Raw genomic sequence first — 20,690 nt, 5'->3', positions numbered from 1 at the left:
TCCTGTTTCCAGGAACTGTTTGGCTTACATCAGCTCAGGGCTCTCTGTCCCTCTCCCCAGCTCACGGCATAGTTTGCTAAGAAGATGCAGACAGAGGCAAGTTGGGCTTGGTGGAAGCCCAGCTGGCCGCCACTACAGAATAATATATCAAAATGTTTAGCATTTATTGTCAGAGCTTTCCCCATTTAGCTATCCTTTACATAGGGGAAATGTGGAAAGCCAGGCACCCTTCTAGAGATGCTACATCAATTACAAATACAGTGATCCCTAGGTTTGAGCTTATTGGTGACAGTTTTTCTTCCCTTCAATTTGTGTTAGGGCCTGAAATCACAAAGCTGTGATCTCTGAGAACCCCTTTTGTAATGCATATCAACTTTCGTTGTGCCCCTTTGTTGGAAATGTGATGGAGCATTGTGGTGCCTGTGTCCAGGGAGCAGGTTCGCTTTATTGTTCTTGTAAATATGTACTGCTGGGCGCAGCTCAGTGGAAGGCATTGAGTTTGTGCATGACTGACGCCGACCCGGACAACTGCTCTGACCCCCAGCAGATGGTGGTGCAGGGACTGCAATGATCTGGAAGTAATAGCATGTGCCATTTCTTTTTGTTTGGAACAGACAGCCAGACCCTACATTTCCCTCCCCTGTGCAGCAACAGCTGTATATACAGTACAAACTGGCAGAGCCCTAACTGTCACTCGAATGTTCCTCCTCTGCTATTAATCATAAAACCTTGGGCGCTGAGACTTCATCAAGATTAAACACTGTATGAACACCACATGGCTCTTTCTAACGTTCATAAAATCATGTGCATTGGGGCATAGTTCAGCGGCTTTCCTAGAAAAAAAAAAAAAAAAAAGGAGTTAATAATATCCACCACCCCTAGCACTAGACTTGGTAGTGGTGGATTTGCTGTTTTTTTAACCTCTACCCAGAAAAAGCCAAAGGAAGGCAGTCTATCTTCAATACATTTTTTTAACTTTTGGACTACAAATAGCCACCACTGTAGCTTTATTCAGTTTTTGTCATCATTTGTACTTATGAGGAATCAAAATAAGTGTTTGTTTCGCAAATAAGGTATAAAGTGGGTGAAAGTCCACAAATGATGTATTTTTCCAAGGCCAGGGGAGATTTATTGCTCCACAATGATAGCAGGACAGTTGGTATTTGTTTTTATAAGTGAGAGGCCAGATTTTTTATAATTTATTATATACACAACATCTCACCGGAGATCAAAAATAACAAATAACAGCTTATTCAAAATTGAAGTTAATCACTCACTGTACATTTGATCTGTGGTACTAATGGCCATAAAACTGTCCTGATGATCCAGTAGGGAATTTCCTTGGGGTAGTGAACGGAGGTAGAGTAACTGCTCCCAGCCACTCCTCTCTCAGCCCAAGCCAAGATAGCTATCAGAGAAAGGGGCTGAAACACATCTGCTCTCTAAATGCAGTATTTCTGGCTGCTATAATGCTTTTGTGAGGCTTTCAGCAGGCAGGACACAGGCAGCCTCACAGTGCCTGAAATGAAGTACAAAGGCAGGACAGTCTCTTGACCCTGGAGACATTCAAAGTTGGGCTGGACTGGGCTCTGAGCAGCCTGAGCTAGCTGTAGATGTCTGTGTTCTTTGCAGGGGAGTTGGACTAGCTGGCTTTTACAGGTCCCTCTCTACTGAAATAGACATCTCTTAATTTCACACAAAAGATCTACTAAACCTACAAGCCCCTGTCCTAGCTGTCAGGCCAGTCCTCTAAAATAACAAGCACTTTTACTTTGCTTAATCCTGTGTGAGCAAAACCTGTTCTGGGTTTTCCTGGTTTGCAGCGTTGTGCCATATCTCTCCAGTTAAAGGCAGCCTTCTTTGCTGGGCTCCTGGCCAGAATTTGTATTTCTCATTATCTCTCGTTAGAAATGTCATCCTAAAAGACCTGGTAAAGTTCGCTGAAACTAGCTCCAGTTTGGGCAAGCTAGCCTTTTCTGAAGGGAAATCAATGTTAGAAAATCCTTGTTTACTTGCCATGTGAAACCACCTTCGTGTTAATTGACAAATTGTGCAGTGCCTGACAAATTAAGTAGAAAAAATCTTTTTCACATGTCAAAACTGGGAAAGGGGAATACACAGATGGAAGGCAAACAAGATGAAGGAAATTCAGAAGTGAGAACCCCTCTGTGGGAATCTGTAGCTACAATCTTGAACGCTAAGTACCTGGAAAGCTGCTTGGGAACAGTGGCAGCCATTGCTCATCATCTACCAAGCTTGGGTCAAGGAAAAATTGTTTGAATTTCTCTTTATGTGACATTTAATGAAAATTCTTGTTTAGTCTAAATTCCTTCCAGATTCTTGATTTTGTTTCTAGTCAAACAGCTCCAAATGGCAAACACTTAAGCAGAAGTAGCTTTACTTTCTTGACTAATCCCATTAGCTTTAATGAGTCTAATCGCATGAATAAAATTATGCATGTGCTTAGCTCTTGGCAAGGTCAGTGCCAGTAATGATCAGAAAAACAAACAAATGACAAAGCCATACATAATAAGAATGGTTAGCTATTTCTAGATTTCTAGAAATAGATACAGCTGTCTACAACATGAAACACCATTGGTTGTGATAAAAGAAGTGACAGTGATAGAGACTTCTGAATCAACACTGACAATAAATAAAGTTATACAGAAATTCTTTAATTAGCATCAGTGACATATCTTCAGTTACCTCCATAACAGCTATAAGCTCATTACCTTGGTTATGCCTTATCTGTTCATCTAATCATTTATGCAAAGCTCATCAATATGATATCCAAGCACTAATGAACTTTAGCATTAAAAGGTCACTTGTAATCCACTACAAGGGAAAAAAATCAAATGGTTATTTTATTCAAAAGTGTCAGCCACCCTGGAACTGAGCGATGAAATATTTTCAGGCAATTTGTATGGAATTTATTTTCATCAAGTGCTACCAGAAATGGTCGGTCCTTCTTTGGGAGCGAGGTGGGATGAGGATTTTGGAAAAAGGGCTACAGCACAACAGAGGTTCTAACTGATATTCTGAGGGAGAGTATGAAGATTAAATAAAGCCCACAGCTACTAAAATCTGTGACTGTTCTTGAAAAAAAACCAAAATAACCCAAACAGATATCAAGATGGCAGTACTGTAAGATAAGTAGTTTTTAAGATTACATGTTCTTTGACCATGTGTTTAGAATACTTCAAAAAAATCTTATGTTTCGGGACTATATAACTTCCTCAATGTTTTAAATAAAGAAACAGACAAAGAAAACTAGTGTTATATTCCTGGCTTGAGGTCACTTACAATCTCTATAAGCCACCAAACATGCAAAATCAGTTTAACTTCTTCATCCAGACTAGCATAAGGCCTAATCGAAATAGCGGAACCTAGCTTTATGCTCTCTGTGAAACAATTAATTTCTTAGCTCCTCTCTCTAGTCGTTACAAGGTAAATGTGTGTGCACATATTTGTATTGAGGATTACAGGCTAAGGATTTCTGTCTAAGTTTTTTCCCATTCTGCAGAGCATGTGGCTACGTCTGGGACCTAGACTTGCCTAATTTATAGTAAAATGGGTTGGATTATAATTTCAAATAGGTTTTCAGTGGTAATTTTATCAAGGGGTTATGTGCAGTTTGTGGTTTTCTTTTAGAGTAGGCTGCTGAGCTCTTTTTTTATACCTTTTTATAGTTAGTCTGAAATGCCCTTAAGCACTAAATACAAGAGAAAAACACATATAATCAAGAGTCTGAGTTTCCTTCTTGTTTTGTTGAGTCAAATGAGTTCTCATTCTTTGGTGGCTTTCCCAAAACCACATTTTACTTGCAGGTAAAGAAGAAGTATGTCAGAATAGGCTTTCTCTGAGGGAGCAGACTATCTGAAAAAATCCACTCAGACACTGAATTGCAGGTTTAAGTGTGAGCATCTCTGCTAGCATAGAAAGTATAGCAACACATCATGAAAACGAAAGAAACGAGACAGTGTCTCTGGTTAAGTACTTTTTCTGCAAGATATCTGTTTTCACACTGGTTCAAAACCATAACATTGCATAACATTGCAAACTCAATTTATATACAAATAAGGTTGATAAAACATCTGGAGCTGTATCATAACCTATAAATCTTCCTTTCTGCTTTATCTGTAATAATTCATAGTCCAACTGACAAATTCTGTCTTCCCTGTCCTCTCTATTTCAGTGGGATGGAATTAATTCACCTTTGTTGCATTCTACTGCAACATTAAATGACCATATAAAAAAAGGAACAGCATGTTTTCCCGTATATCTTGGAAAAGCAGAAGAGATTTTTTACAGTTTATCCTGCCATACTCCCCTTCAGTAATCCTTGAGTAATCCCATGTATGTGGTTTAATCCAAGAACTGGTTCAGTGGGTTCACACGCTACCTGTGGCACGAGGCCCCAGCAGCATCAAGGTGTGGCCCTGTGAATCTTGCCTTGGCCGGAGTTTGGGGTTGTGGCTACAGGAGCTGGAGGTCACTGAAGGATGGGCAGGTGCTGCCAGGATGCTCTCTGGTTCAGGGATTCACTGCAGTAGACTTGCAGCAAGTCTGTACAGGGCACACCGACAGCAGGAGGCTGAGGGCACCAGGCACCACTGCAGGCAGTACCACTGCAGGAGGACCACTAGGTGCCACAAAATCTCTGGGCTGGGCACCCCATATATGCAGCAGTGGAAAGAAGCACTATGCAGAGGAAGTTAAGAGATGGATGGCTGTTTCTTTGAAGAACCTAAGGAGTACAGATATACACAGTGCAAATAGAGAATTCTATTCATCTATATACTTCATCTAATGGAAAATAACTGAAGGGATAGGGTGAGGGGCAAAGTTCAATACTAAATGTTTCTTAACAGAATGTTTTAGAAAAGTGTTTAAAAATAAAAGGGTATAGAAGTCAGTCATCAAGCTGTTCACACTGTTAACCTACATAACCACATGATGTTATTACTGTTAACCTCATCTTCCCTCCCCCTCTTCCTTCCTATTGTTTGTTATTCTCACTTCTTGCATTTTGCCTTTAGATTCTAAAAATGCTTGATGCTGTGCTTGCTTGCAAAGCATTCTTGAGTGAAGCACAAGCCTGACTGTGGCTTTTGGGATATACTGTGCTAAGGCACACTTATGCCCTAACTGGCATAAAGTTGCAGTTTCAGATTTTTTTTTGTGCTACGGAGATTATGACACACAAGTGAAAACTATTCAGCACCACTTGTTTAAAACTGCTAACTATCCATTACTGTTATCATCTCAGGACAGTGTAACAAATCCTCAGAGCTACACTGAACAGTATCTTCCATTTCGAGCAGCAGAGGCATTTCTAACATCTAGTTGTCCGGCCAGAAGTTAAGGCAGTAACTTTAGCTGGCATATGCACAGAAGCTTAGATGTAAGATATGGTCTGTGGGCAATTGCCTGTTTATTTTCTTTCCTAGACACGCGGTTAAACCACATTGTACATCCTGTGCTTATAAAATTCCAGAAGAGTTATATCATAGTATGTACTACTAGAATGTGTGATTTCCATCACCAGATATAAACAGCAGCATCTAGAGAAACCTGTTACTTGCGCTGAACTGAAGATTCAGATAAGTGTGTGATTCTACTACCTACGATGGTTTTTAAGGTCACTATATTTTATAAATAGCTTGGATTTTACAAGTTGTGCTATGAGTTACTTTTTCTCAGAAGCAAGATTCAGGTGGGAAAGAGGACTCACTGTTCTAAACATGCAACAGATGTTCAGAGACACAGAGTGCTCCTACAGGCACGGATGCAGATCTTTTGTCTTCTAACATTCTCCAAGTCATCCAGACTCGAAGCTGTAGCCAAAATGAGCAGGCAGGCAGAACTGTGTCAGGCCCAAAGGAACGAGCCTGGGAAGGCCAGAGCTACAGCCGAGCTGGATAAAGTTTGGCCTGGACTGGTCAAGCAGGCTGTTGCAATCTCAAGCCTTTTTATTACTGCTAGCAGCCAGTGCTCCCCAATCCTGCCAGGCCAGAGCCAGGCTGTGCTCAGCCCAGCAGACAGCTCCTTCAGCCTCATGATAGCCATGAAGATGAGGGAACCATAACTTCCCAGATGGAGCTGCAGGCATCTGAACAGACTGCAGACAGACAGACCCATAGACCTGGCTCTGTCCACACCTGTATGAGCCTGAGAGCCCAGAAAGCAGGAGGGATTCCTGCCCCACAATTTACAAAATGTCAGCAGAAGAGATTTCCTTTCCTTTCTAAAGGCAGCTGGTGGTTCTGGTACCCAGCTGAAGGAGTGTGGCCCCATGCCTTATGAATCCCATCCTTCAGTGGCACTTCTGAGCCATGTTTCTCCATTTCTGAAGCCCCGTGTCTGGCTCAAAACTATTCCACTGACCTCAGCAGGGCTAAAATCACCTAGTATTGAAAGGTTCAACTGCTGATTGCATAGCACATACAAAAATTTTAATTGTGAAAACTTTGTCTTCACATTTGCCCCTCTGCCTCAGGTCTGGAAGTATTTACAATTCATTAAAGACCAGAAAGCGAGTGGGGCCCAGTACCCTGAGGCATGAGATGCTTTCAGTTTGCACTCACGTCAATAGATATTGCTTGTACTGCTATGTGAAATAAGAATTTTAAGCAATGAGGAGTAAAATTCAATGTATGAACAATACCTAAGAAACCCTCTGTGGTTTTATTATCTGTCTTTCCACCTCGAGATACTCGAGGCTATTGTTTTTGACATGAATAGTATTCCTGGCCTTTCGCACTGTAGATTGTTTATAACTGAAAAGAAAGGAAAAAAAATTTCAATGGTCATTTGTTTTATATCATAGCTGTCAGAAATGGAAAGAATTATGACCGTTTCTTTAATTATTAATTCTTCAAAATAATGTATCTGCATCAGTATCCAATTAATTTGATTATTAATACAAATGCCTTCTTTGTAAAATATCAAAAGAGTCTAGACACGGCATGTTATTGTGTGCAGTATTTTTAGATTTTCCATTTTGATTTAAAACACACTAAAAGAGGGGCCTCAGAAAATGACCATCTAGAGACAGGCCATGGCACATGTCCAGGAACCATTCTTGAAGGAATGGAGCTAACATGAACTGAGATCATTCTTTAGCCTTGGAAAAAAAGAAAAAAAAAAAGATGTTAGGAAGAGATTTCTAAAGGGATTATTAGTTGCTCTTCACAAACAACACAGAGGATTTTCAGTATGTATCGTGCTTTCAACAAGAATTGTGCCTTCGTGGCTCCTTCACAGAGCCAATCAATGTCCTTTGATAATTAATGAGGAGAGAGAAATCAGAATGGAAAAAACAGTTTTAATGATAGCAGACAACAGCTGTTTGTACAGTTAATAGAATTACAGCAAACTATGTGGCCAAGCAACCTCTTAAAGCACAGTTTTACCCATCTGAGACATTCATTGGATTAGTGTTAGCAGAAGACAGTATACTTCATGAAGACATATAGAAGCACCATGTTAATGGTGTTACTGAAAATACATTACTTTTTCCTAATTTGGGAGACAGCAGAGGTGTGGAGGTGAAGTAATAAAAATGACCCACTTTTTGGAGCCTGGGGAATCTTTAAAGTTGCATCTGCTTTTGAAGTTACATATGTTAAACTAAACGTATAAAGAGCTTGAATACTAGTTTTCTGAATGAGTGGTGAGGCACTGGAATGGGCTGCCCAGGGAGGTGGTGGAGTCACCAACCCTGGAAGCATTCAAGTAATATTTGGATGTTGTGTTGAGGGACATGTTTTAGTGAGAGTGGTAATCAGTGGATGGTTGGACTGGGTGATCCAGTAGGTCTTTTCCAACCTTGGTGATTCTGTGATTTCTGTGATTCTGTGAAGGAAGACACAGGACACAATCTTTGATTAATTTTCACACACAGTCCTCCCATGGACAATCAGACCCTCACCTTGCAATGGTCATATTGTTACATGGACCAAATTCAGGCTCCTGTTAAGTCAAGACTTTTGAGCAGCCAGGCCAGCTTCTTTGTACAGATACAGCATCTCTGCTGAGACTTCTGAGTCATCATTACAAGGCTCAATTTATTGGTCAGTGCAAGCAGGGACCAAAACTGTAGCTTATGTTTTTGATTGTAGAAAACACCAGAATCATTAAACCAGGCATTTAAAACTGATTTTTCAAACACGACGATGTAGGAAACCTGACAGATTTTTCCAGTAACTGTGCCTCGAGGCCCCAGGCTCCTGCAGTCAGCTTTTATGCCCAGTTTGCAAAAAGATTTCTTTTGGTTTTCATAGCTGTTTTGCGTGCTTGGTATGAAACAAACAGGAATGACAGAGTATTTGGCCCACACTCCCAGGCAGCGCTACTGGGAATAACAACACTGTAAGCTTTAGCAGGAAGCCCACGCTGCCCAACTGTTTCCAACCCAGGTTTCACACTCGAGCAGAGAAGACCCGTATGGCATTACCAGCAGAACTCCAGAGAATGCCTTCTTATCCGAGCGCAGCGTTTGCCATCCCAGCACACCGCACTGCTCCCCCACCCGCCCTCGCACGCAGCCCGCCGTCCTTGCTGGCCAGGCCCGCGCGGAGCAGCAGGAGGCCCACGAGCCGGGCCGGCTCCTCACCGCACGCGCAGCTCGAGGCTCAGCCGCCCGCTCCCCCCGCCGACGCCTCGCACGTGGCGGCGCAGCCCGGAGCACAACGTGGGCGGGCCAACCCGCGCCTCCCGCCCAGGGGCGGGGGAGGGGGGTGAGGAGAAGGCGGCCCCTGGTTCTCCTGCACGGTGCCGAGCTGCCATCGCTACCTGGCGCCCCTTGCTTGCCTGCTGCCGGCCACCTCCTCCCCTCCTCGCCCGGGATGGTTTCTTCCCTGCGGGCAGGCGACGCTGCTTTCCCACCCCCGCCCCCCGTCGGTCCGGCCGCCCCGCCGGCCGGGGGACGCGCAGGAGCCAGACGTACGAGCGGGCAGAGGGAATCCCCCGCCCCACCCACCACTCTCAGCTCTCGCGAGAATTCCCCGCTCTCTCCTCTGCCCGCCGTCTGGCCGTGCCTTGTTCTCGCGAGCGCAGCGCGGTTCCCACGCCCGGGCTGTTGTGTCTGAGGGGAGAACCCGGGCGCTGAGTGGGCGGGGCGCGCCACCCCCCGCCCCCCCGACCCGCGCGTGTCTCACGGGCTCGCGCACGCGCGCTCCAGGTGCGGGGAGGGGGGCGCTCTCGCGAGAGTAGGAGTTTTAGCGAGAGTTTGTGGAAGATGGCGCCTGTTGTGACAGGGTAAGTGTGGGGGGTTCGCGGCGCCGCGCCGGGAGCGCTCGGCTTCGGGGGCCGCCGGGCCGCCGGCTGCCCGGCTCCCGCCCCTCGGCCTCCCCGTCGCCGCCCTGGGGGACTCAGAGCGCGTCTCCGGACGGCCCGCGGGCGGGCCCTGAGGCGCAAACCCCGGGGGGCTGGCATCCCCCCGGGTGGGCGCACGGCAGGAGGCCCCCCTGGGCCGGGGCAGCGGCTGCCGGCGGTCGGGCTGCTCGGCCGGGTCCGGGCGCGGGGTGCCCGCGGGACGGGCGCTTTCCCTTCGCTCCCCTTCTGCCGGCGCTGCCGGAGCGGTCGGGACCCCGCGCCGGGTCGGTGCTCGTCCCCGCCGGCCCGGGGCAGCGCCTGTCGGAGGGCTCGCTCCCTGCGGGGAGAGGCACCGCGGCCGCTACGGCCGTTATCCCTGCTCGGCCTGCCCGGCCCGCCCCGTCGCGGGAGAGGACCCCCGGGTTCCCTCGGCCCTGGCCGGGAGCGCTCGGACAAAGACTCTCGTGGCTGAGAGAAGTTGAGCGCTGGGCTCCGACTCTGCCTCAGCGCCTGCCGGAGCCGCTGCGGGTCCCCGGCTCCAGCCTCGTTGGGCGCCGCTGCGGAGCGCTCCCGGGCCGCCGGAGCTGGCAGGCTGCGGGTCGGACTCCCTTGTCCCGGGGCAGGGCGCCGTGCTCCCCGTTCTCCGCACCGTGTGCCGCTCCCCGTTCTCTGGGCTTTGCGGAGCTTGCTTAGTTGCCTTCCTGCTCGTGTTGCGTGGTGTTGCAGTGAAGGGCAGTAGCCTTCCCACCCCACTAAGCCACAGTGGATCACAAGGAATGATAGCTGCCGTCTCTTCCAACCGCACTGGGTAATACTTAATCATGGCTAGCCTGCTGTGGTGTGTCACTGTAATAAGTGACACCCTCGTAGCCACCTACAGCTGGTGAATAATAACAGCCCCACTGCTGCCGTACAGCACAGAGTCTCACCTGCAGCGTTACGCTAAATATTGCCACCCTTACTACCTCTGCTTGCTCTAAGTGCTGTGCCCTTAGTTTTGGACTGTACTGAACACTTGCAACCTCCCTCTGTGTGTTGAGGGAAGGGACAGTCCAGAGAAGAGCAGGCCGTGTCCACGCTCCACCTGCTTGTTCCAAATGAAATCCTGACTGGAGAAAACACTGCTGTGTCTTTCTGAAACGTGGACCTTATTTTATGATTTCACAGTGTGTCCCTGACCTTCTGTCTTCCCTGTGGGGATTACATTGTCTGCAGCATTGGCTATGTGGTTAGAGAGAGCAACAGCCTGCTTGGGGGTGGGGTGGAGCTGGTGGTTGGTGCTTTTGTTCTTGTGAAGAAGGTAGCATTATGGTACTTAGGTATTTTATTTGGCTGAAGCAGTGTTTCCAATTCCTCATTCTTGTTTGTTGAAAACTAAATTGTAGCTTTTGCTTGATTTCTCCTGATAAAGGCATCTTGTGGCTCATACACGTTTTCCCAATTAAGTGTTCTATGGGGAAACTGGTCTTATTTGTTATGGTTCTTGGAGTGTGCTATTTTAGAGGTTAGAGTTGAAAGAATGAAATAAATGCTTTTAAAGTTTGCTTTGAGGAGTAGTCTGTGCTCTAGTTAGCAATTTTCCATATTTATATTAGTTTACTCATCCTAATATTTGGGCTTTGCTTCCTTTTGTTTGTTGATTATTACAGGTTTGTCAGACGCTCTCATGTTCATGATGTTACATTACCCTTCTTGGATATACATTAAAATGTTGAGAATAACAAACTACGTGGGTTTTTTTTTTCAAATGAATGATCAAATAATTTAAACGGTAGGAAGGAATACCGGCACTTTAGCAGGAGCACAAACAGTTGTGTACGGCTTTGGATTTTAATCCCAAAGTTATCGCTTAAAAACTGTAAGTGAAGTGATTCTCTGAACAAGTATTGTCATCTTCTTATTGTTAAGTATTTTTAGCTCTGATAAAAAGAAGCATATTAACACCGATGATTATTATAGCTAGATTGCATTAAGGAGCATGTGGTTTTTATGTATGAACTGTTTTTGGCTTACAGCTCTGGTGCCAAGATGTTTGTTTATATTAGCATTGAGATTTGATAATTCTCCAATAACAAATTTTATTTCAAAATAACCTACATTTTCTTTCTAGATTGTTCTGTAAAAGCTGTGTTATTGAACAGGAAAAAGAAGTGCTTGAAATTAAGAAGTTGTAACTGAAGAATGTAGTACCCAAATACCACATTGTAATTTAATGAGCGGCTTGCCATTCTTACGGGTGCCTGAACTTGAGATAAAGCATATGGCTTTGCTGTAGCTAGTGTAGGCTGAGTGTAAAAACACAGTTCTTCCTGTGAAAACGGGATGCCTGAGCCTGAATTGTGGTTTCTTTAGCGCTGGATGGAACAGTAAGAATTTACTATAGTGATTTTTGGAGGGAGTCGGTACATCATGGTTTTATTATTTGCAGTATGTTGTATACTTGTAGCATGAGGAATGTTTTGATCAAAACTACTTGTATGGACAATATGGCTGAACCTAAATTGCCCTGTATCGGAGCTTGATGTAATAAGGTATACAAAGTGTGAATCGTGAACAGAACTGAAATTGTATTTGTACTGTAATTTCCAATGATATGGGTAATTTGTGACCGCAATATGAGAATTGTCTTTTGGGCTTTTGTCAGGTATTTTTTATTTTACTTGTGAATACTTTGTGAACTCATCATTTAAAGACAACTCATCAATTAAAGACAAAAATGTTATTTAACCAGAGATGGGCATTTTGAGTTCAAAATGTTTTGTTTTAAGTAGCGATACTGCTTTGTATTATTTTGAGAATTGCTGTGCTACAGAAGCATGGCAGAATTTCTGCTTTTAATAGTTTATTTTCCTGTCACTTTAAAATGGCTTAAAATGTGGAATTGTCTTTTCTGTGTCTCTCTCTTGAGTCTGGGATAAGGTGATCTGTTAAATAGACAATAACGCGAGAAGTCATTGCCTAAAACCTTTGCAGAGATTTCTGTAGCAGCAAATAACTAAAAACGTTTAGAAAGGGTAGGTAAAAGTGCCGAATACTAGACATAACTTTGTGTACTTGATTAGCAGTGAAAACTTTATAATAGCAGTAAGCAAGATAGTACTTGGATTATTTTTCAAACAGCTTTTGGAGAAGCCCTGAAAAAGCCGATAACGGAACAAGCTTATCACTATGATGTTTACCAGAGGCTCCATAAAATAGGAAAGTGTTTTAGTACCACTTTTCAAAGTAGCAGGCCAAGTTGTGCACCTGATTTAGTCACTGCAAAGTTGTGTGGTTAAGAGGTGTTTCCTGACCCAGCTTCAGGGGAAGGGAAGATGAATCAGATTGGTGATGACACAGGAGAGACATCTGCACCAATGGGGTGAATTTTAGTGCAGTGGCAGTGGTCTGGGCATGCCAAGCATCTAGCTGCTTTGTTTTCGGTGGGAATGGTGGAAAAAACTTACAGCAAGCTTTTAGAATAAAAATGTGCTGATTTGTGGATGTTTATATGCAGCCCTCCCAGCCACAAGGGCAACGGAATAGGAGTTCAGAGATGCAAATGTCACTGGCAACTCATTAAACCTGCACGTTTGACAATGTGATTAGAAATTTTAGGGTGAAATTGATCAGTAAGGGGCTTGGAGCAGAGAGCGGGGCAGATGCTGCTAAAGCAATGTGAAGGAAGGTTTCTGTGATCTGGTGTTAGTTTGCAAAAACTGTCCAGAGAAGAATGTTCACAAGGAATGGAATAGGGTCAATTCTGGATTTTGGAGGATGGAGAGAGGTTCTTCAGTAGTTCTGATGTGAGCTGATGTGGTCACGAGATAAAATCCAAGCTATTAAAATCATGACGTGGTAGATACTGCCAGGATCCCCTAAGCTGGCTATTTTTAACTTCTACAGAGAACTTTCGTTTTAGAGCTGATGCTTAGGTAAGAGTCCTGAAAGGTAATGACTTGCAGTGGTAGAAAGGAGACTGAAGCAGTAATAGAAAGTAGAGACCTGTGTTTTGTCTGTGCTGAGACCAGGCTGTGATAGCAAGGTGTTTGTATGAAAAAATGGAGATGTAAGCTGAGGTGTTAACTTGGTGAAACACAGCAGATATGAAGTTGAATGTATGTTTCTGACTTGGTAGCAGGAAGATAATAGTTTCATGTGAATCCTGGTACTAAGCCAAGTGAAGGGGAATGGAAAGGAATGCAAGACAAACTTATTAAATGTATAGTAAAATAGTAGAAGTGTATGACAATGCTTCTTCAGAAAGGTGCACAGAAAAGATTGAGAATGGGAAAGGGTGAATCAGCAGAAATGGTGGCAAGGAAATGGGGTAACATTTCTGGAAAAGAAGCTCTGCTGATAGTCCTGGCTGATTGGCATGTCTAGGATGTTAATTGCACTTTAGTTCTGAGCCTCGTCACAGTGTTTGGCTGCACAGGTTCTCACTGAGAATGGTGTTGGTGGAGATCAAGGAATGGAAATTGGGTTAGACAGCCTGCAGAAGGACACTTCAGGGATATGATCTTCAGGCTACAGTTTTTACTCTCACTGGAGGTTTACACGTAGTGCTTATTAAGATTTGAGTAATAGCCTGACTGCAGCTATTATACTGTGTCTGCACACATGATGAGTGTTAAAGGTTGTTGGGAAAAACTCGTTTACAACCAAATGGGTAGATGGTTTTGTGTGACTAACGTTTAAATCATTATCAAGGAGCGTGTCAGTGTCTTAATTCTGGGTATTGGGAAATATTTGTGAGCAGCATGTTTTCAAGTGTCTTTTGAAGCTCAGTTTCAGTAGTAGTAGTTTTATGAAGTTAAGCTCTTGATTTGGATTTTATTTGCTTTCCTTGTTTACTCGTTGTTTGAAGTTGCTCTTTATCATTTCTTAACTATGGTTGATACAGAGCTCAAAAGATAGATTTCTGTAAAAATAATCTGGGGAATGTGCTTGGTTTGTTTTTTGTCTTCTATGTAAAAGGCAGTGTCCATTACCAGTATCTTTTTGCGTTGAGAAAGCTGTGATTCCGTGCCATGAATTACATAAATGAGCCTCGGGTTTGTGTGTGGGGGTGGATACTCTTCCTTCCTTCTGAATTGCTAAATTCTACTTTCCAGTAGCAATTCATTCTATCTTTTTTATCATTATTATGAGCTGAAGTAATTTCTATGTTTAAAAAAAATACAGAAAGAAGCTACAGTAGCCCGCAGCAGCAGTGACTTAGAAAGGCTTCCTGGAAGACCTGCTAGTGTCTTCATGGGTAAATGCCTGCAAAACCAGCTTAGTAGTTGGTAACTCATTGTTAGTAGAGGGTACAGTTAGGTTGCATTAAGTAGCTACTCTGTATTACATTTGTTCTGTTTTTATATAAAATTGAACAGAGAAATTTTAATTGAACAGAGTAATTTCAGACCAATAAAATACATACTGAGCACAAAGAAGTATTGTGTTTTATGCAATACGTGACTGTCTATTAAGAATCAAGAATGTAGTTTATTCTGTGTATTAGCTTCACGTTTGGAGAAATCACATCAGCGGGATTTAAAAGTTTTGGGACATGTTTTCTGTATCTGCAGTACTCATCACCTGAAGTGCTTTGGATGTTAATTGCAAGCACATTAACTAACCTGTATGGCACTCAGTGTGTTGAATCAGTGCCTCCCGAGCGTGTTAACAGAGATGTACTTCTAAGTGTATTTTATTTTTAACCTATTATTGCTCTATTTAGTTTTTTTTTAAGCTTACAATTGTAGATGTAAAATTGTATTATTGAACTTACTGAACTTCACTTTGTGACATGTTTGTAATCCAGTGTTGCACATTTTTCATATTCATCTCAAATGTAATAGCAGAAATTAATGATTAGGATTGTGTGAGATGAGGAGACAGTATGGTCTTCACAGAGTCACAGAATGGCCAGGGTTGGAAGGGACCTCAAGGATCATGAATCTCCAACCTCCCGCCACATGCAGGGCCACCAACCTCCACATTTCATACTAGACCAGGCTGCCCAGGGCCCCATCCAATCTGGCCTTGAACACCAACAGGGACGGGGCATCCACAACCTCTCTGGGCAGCCTGTTCCAGCACCTCACCACTCTCTCTGTAAAGAACTTCCCCCTGACATCCAACCTAAATCTCCTCTCCCTCAACTTAAAACCATTTCCCCTTGTCCTGCTGTTATCTACCCTTTCAAAGAGTTGATTCCCCTCCTTTTTGTAGGCTCCCTTTAGGTACTGAAAGGCTGCAATCAGGTCACCCTGTGGCCTTTTCTCCAGACTGAACTTATGGTCATTCCTTTCTAGAATAAAAACCTCAGAAACAGCTGATGAATTTAAGCAAAAATTATTAGTAGAAGCAGTAATTTCCATATCATGATATTCTTATCGAGTTGTGGAAAAGTAAGCCCTAAATTCAGACTTTGACATTATCTCATTTCCTGGGGTTCTGCTTAGGTTGTGGTGTGCTTTACTTGTAAGTTACCTGTTGTATTTTGTGGTTGCTGCTATTTTTTGAAATGTTAAGTGCTCTTTCCAGCCTAAAGAGACTTTTTCGTTGCTTATTTCTTTGCGATGTCACAGACCATTTCTCAGAGGCAGCTTGTGGAACACAATTTAAAATAATCTTCTGTGCTGAAAAAATACTTGATGAGTGATTAACCAGATAGAGATATAGACGTTGATGCTCTTGTGCTTGTCAGTGTGTAAATGGTGTATTTGCAGTGATAAACTCTTTCACCAAGAAAAGAAAGAATGCAGGATTTCACCGTGTACAGTGTAATCTCGTGATTAAAGGCTGCTCATTAGGAAAACATGAAGACGAAGGTGTTTGTACAGAAGTAAATCTTTTCTCCTTTTTGTTATAATGGTATGACTAATTTGTATGAAGTGACATTTAATCAGCATGCTCAAAAGCCACAGCTTTTGTGGTAAAAGGCAACAAGTGGCATTGGCAAGTGGTCGTTTCTGACTGCTCAGTGTGAGATTACACCTGTTACTTCATTTAATTTTTCTAGTGAGATTCAAGAGTTGTATTGCAGCAGGTCCTAGGCAGTGTTAATCTAATTATTTATAGTTATGTGAGTAGCTACACAAATATTTTTAATTTTTCCATTGTGAGTACAGAGAAGTGTAGACATTTTTCTGTACGTGCCAGAAAACGATCTTTCTACTGGTATTTGTGATAAGATTGCTTAGTCTGTAGAACATTTAATCTGCGCTTTTTTTTCCTCATTTATACTGGTGGCATATTTCCAATGTGTGGTGCTTTGGGAGATTACCAGCAAACCTGGTATCAGAAGGAAACTTGATCAGGCAGCCATGAAATTTAGAATTTTCGAAGCCTGAGAGAAGGAATCGAATGTTGCAAAATACTGGTGCCTAATTGTGCTGTTACTACGGTCTGGCAAAAGAGTGAAAAATACACTCTAGGCAATATCCTGCGTTTCTTTTCCTGGCAGCTCTTATTTTAACTCAGTAATTTAATTTTGGCTAGGAGCAGTGAATCTTGCAGGCAGAGCTTGTTTTGCAAGCCATAGATTAGGAATGGCCAGTGTAGAAAATAAGGTTAAACTTGTTTGCTTAGTAGAGCAATTAGCGAAAATAAGCTTTCATCAGATTTTGATGCAGTAAGAGGAGTCTCTATTAATTGTTTACTGCTTTCACCAGTGTTGTGGCATAAAGGGACCTTCAGACTGAAGGTCTGGACAACCAGAGGGGGCTTGGCACTCGCTCAGAGCTTATCCCACAGCGGGGGGGTTCTAAGGCTGGCATAATCAAATAAATAATAATTAAAGTTGGTTGTGTTGTTGTTGTTCTCGCCTTCTGTGTAAAAGTCCTTCATGTCCTGAACATGAGAAAACAAGTTGAAAAAAAACAGTGACTTGCCAAGATCAGATGTAGAGTCCGTGGAGAGGTGCAAGTAGAACTGCTGTCTCCTGCCTGGCTCTTGTTGCTCTGTGTGGTTGGAGGCCAGACTTTGGTCAGTGCTTGTGGGGTTTCACCAGGTGGTGTCGTACCTTCTGTCCCTGCTGCAGTTGTGTTACAGGGTGAGAGATGGGCGGAAGGTGTCAAGCTTCCTGAGGTGTTTAGTTTGCATGATGAAAAAAACATGATGAAGTGTGACTATATTTGTAATTAATGTGTTTTGGTGAAGGGTGTTAGTGTAAGCACTAGAAAAATGCTACTCTTCTGTAACTGAGGCATAAGGGATGGATAGAGCATGGCTGGTGGATAAATGGGGCCTGAAAAAAGATAAAGTGGTGCGTGCCATGGTGTGCTGGAGCCGTGTCTTTATAGTACAAAAGAAATCATTCTATGTAAGTATTTATTTTTAAATTCAGGATACTTTACTACTTTCCGATTCAACCAGCCAACACTGGCTTCAGTAGTAAGAAGTCAGAAAAAAAAAGTTTTATTGAAGGACTGGTATTCTTCTGCATGTGTGTGTTTCTTTTCACGCTCTCTTGGTTTTGTAGTAGATACACAGTGACGACTAGTAAAATCCTTCATAATGTAATATCTTCCAGAAGTGTGGGGGGATATAGCAAAAACTATTTTGGATGTGTCTTTTCTGTCCAAGTATTTTTCTGGCCAAACTTTTTTCTTCTGCTGTTCAACACTTCTTTGCTAGCACTGATTCCTGGAGTGTTGTTTTTACTGTTTTTGTTTTCCTTTCTGCATTCCAAAATTTTATTTAATATTGTATGATTGATGTTATTTTTGTTTTGTTTACACATGCATTACAAGTCTCTCAGTAATGAACTTTGCTGAGCAGTTAAGAAAAAGAAGTATTAAGACCAGGCTTCCTCTTTGAAAGTGGCTTATGGCACACTGTGTATTGTGACAGTCTGTTTCAGTCTGCACAGGTGATACCAAGTGAATCCTAATGGTATAGAATTTAAGTATTTGTGAGATCTTTGCCTAAGTGTTGTACTTGCAAGTGTTGCCATCACTTCTAGCACTGTTTGGCTGCCGAGTATGGGGGTGAATGTGGTTCCTCGTTTGTCTGTATAATTGGTAAATATGTTGTATAGATAAAGGAGATAATGAGTTCTCCAGATCTGAAGTATATTTTGACTGTTAAGGACATCAGAAATAGGAATCTTAATGCATAAAACCTTATTAAAATATCTGTTTTAATAATACAGATGTTGGCCGAGTTAGTGTTCGGTTTTGATAATACAACAAATTGCTTGCAGCGCTTATGCATAGTAGCACTGGAAATACTGAGCTGTGTTAAAACAAACGTCAGAACTTTTCGTGTTTTTATTTGCAGTGGGCAGAATACCTGTGTTTCACAATAGTTAACGGGCAAAACAAAAGGGCAGTTATGAAACAGTGTTTAGAGAAAGGTTTATTGAGGAGTTCTGCTCGTAATTGACTTGCTGAAGTGATAAGTCATACTTCAAATGGTAGCAAAGGAAGAACAGTCCAGGTTCTTACAGCCATTTCTGAGGACGTTTAAGGCAACTCTTTTTTTATTATTATTATTCCTTGAGCTGTGAGTAAAACCACTTTTCTTTCTGACAAGCTGCAGCATCTACATGGAGCTTTTGAGACAGCAGTAGATGAAAGGTGATCTGGAAGATAACTGAAGTCAGTGTGAGTGTTCACTGAATCCAGGCTGGATTTGTGTATGGAAATAAGATGTATAAGAAAATGCTGGACATATCCAATAATTTATACAGATATTTTTTGGACAAATTCATTTTTATACTGTTTACTTAGTGTACAATCAGAAAAGCTGATTGTTTCTCGACTGCTTTACCTTATTGCTGTATGTCACTTGAAGTTATCAGACTACTCAACGCTCAGCTTGTCAGTTTGCGTAGTCATGAAGGTTGTATTGCATCAGTTCAAATCTAGAAGTTCATCTTTTTCAGTTAGAACAGTTCTTTAAAAAAAAAAAAAAAGCAACAGGCCAACATTTGCCGGAAGTTATTAGGCAGTGATTAGTATTACATCTGCAGAGATAAGACAACCAGAAGTTGTCCTAGGTGCTTCTGGTGCATGGCATTCAAGTTATGAATATTGTTGTCTAAGGTACTTTTTGAACATAGGTTTTTACTGGTTGCAATTTTGGTCACTATTTCTGTTACCTTCAGTATTTTACTATGTAATATCCAGACTTCAGGTGTTTTCAGAAATGATCAGTCTTGTTTTTTTCTTTAGATGTAAGATACTATTCTATACTATACTATTTTGTTAAGCACTGCAGTAGGCTCCCCAGAGAGGTGGTGGAGTCCCCACATCCCTGGATGTGTTTTAAAACCGCTTGGATGTGGTGCTCAGGGACATGATTTAGCAGAGGGCTGTTAGAGTTAAGGTAGTATGGTTAGGTTGTGGTTGGACTTGATCACCATTAAGGTCGTTTCCAACCTGAGCGATTCTGTGATCCTTGCAGTGTCCAAATTATTTTCTTTATACTCTATCCTTTTGTTTAAAATTAGTTGAAGGACATTTACAGCCACTGCTTGACATTCCTTTTCTCTAACTCCAGTTCAGACCCAATCTGCTTTTTTGTTATATGTATAAAGTGTATTGAAATAATGTGTTATTTGTTGGTTTTAGTTATTTCCTTACTTTTGTGGCCAGATGTCAATTCATTTTGCTTTTACATCTCTTTTCTCTCCCTTTTTTATTCTATGAAGTCTGTTTCTGGACATTCTGTATTCAGTTGCATTTGTTCAGAGCAGAACTTCAAGAGGACTTCCCAACCCTGCTGTTTCTTACTCCAAATCCATCAAGTTCATCTGTTGTGTCAGTTGTTGCTATTGCTGTGAGGCTCATGGTGTGCTTATAGCATCACCACCACTATCTGTGGAACGAGGAAGTCACTGTTATGACTCAGCCAATACAATAAGTATCAGCTACGTGTTTCGTTAAGTCCAAACCCTTTTTCTTTCTTTTTGAACTTAGAGCTTGGCCAGATTGGTGTCTTTGATCCTGAGAGAGTATTTCTCACTGCTGTGCTGTTGTCTCCCAGCTGAAGGCCTCGCTGCCGTAACTTAAAGAACTTGTGAGGATTGGGGAGAAAATAGATTCAAGAACCCCAAGTATCTGTTGTAGCAAAACATGTATGCAGAGAGGTGCAGAGAATTAAGTTATATGGAGAAAGCCAAAAAGAAAAAAAAAAAAAATCATGATCTTTAATGATGTGAAGGGAGGAACTTTGGGAGAGATAGAAACAGTAGAGGATCACTTTATTTTGGAGGAGTTCTGTTATTTCTTTTCTCTACCCTTCTCTTTCTTGTCTTGTTGCAGTCCTGCTCATGATTTTAGAAGTGTTTGGGAAGCTGTTACTGTTTTGTTATCTTTTTACTACTCCAAGAGGGATGGATAAAATAGAACTTCAAATGGACTGAGAGTGGTCTAGCAATCTGTTGCTAGTGC

At 42.4% G+C, this 20,690-nt stretch overlaps 1 protein-coding gene across 3 annotated transcripts in view; it reads left to right on the top strand.

The window, feature by feature from the left end:
• The window catches only part of RBPJ (recombination signal binding protein for immunoglobulin kappa J region), an 88,500-nt gene that overhangs the window by 26,008 nt on the left and 41,802 nt on the right, over positions 1-20,690 (top strand). Inside the window, exon 1 of one of the 3 annotated variants that reach the window (XM_031588445.2) lies at positions 9,155-9,261. The exons of 1 other annotated variant lie outside the window; for it this stretch is intronic. In XM_031588445.2, coding sequence (XP_031444305.1) covers positions 9,242-9,261 — 20 coding nt within the window. In that variant the 5' untranslated portion in view covers positions 9,155-9,241. Of the gene's footprint in view, positions 1-9,154; positions 9,262-9,673; positions 10,127-20,690 lie in introns of those variants that run through there. One more of the 3 variants, XM_031588444.2, reaches the window with a different exon arrangement.

This window comes from Phasianus colchicus, chromosome 4 (genome assembly GCF_987193195.1).
Source record: "Phasianus colchicus chromosome 4, bPhaCol1.hap1.1, whole genome shotgun sequence".
Taxonomy (NCBI): Eukaryota; Metazoa; Chordata; class Aves; order Galliformes; family Phasianidae; genus Phasianus; species Phasianus colchicus.
The sequence above is the reverse complement of the archived record's forward strand: the minus strand, read 5'-3'. Positions and strand labels throughout refer to the sequence as shown.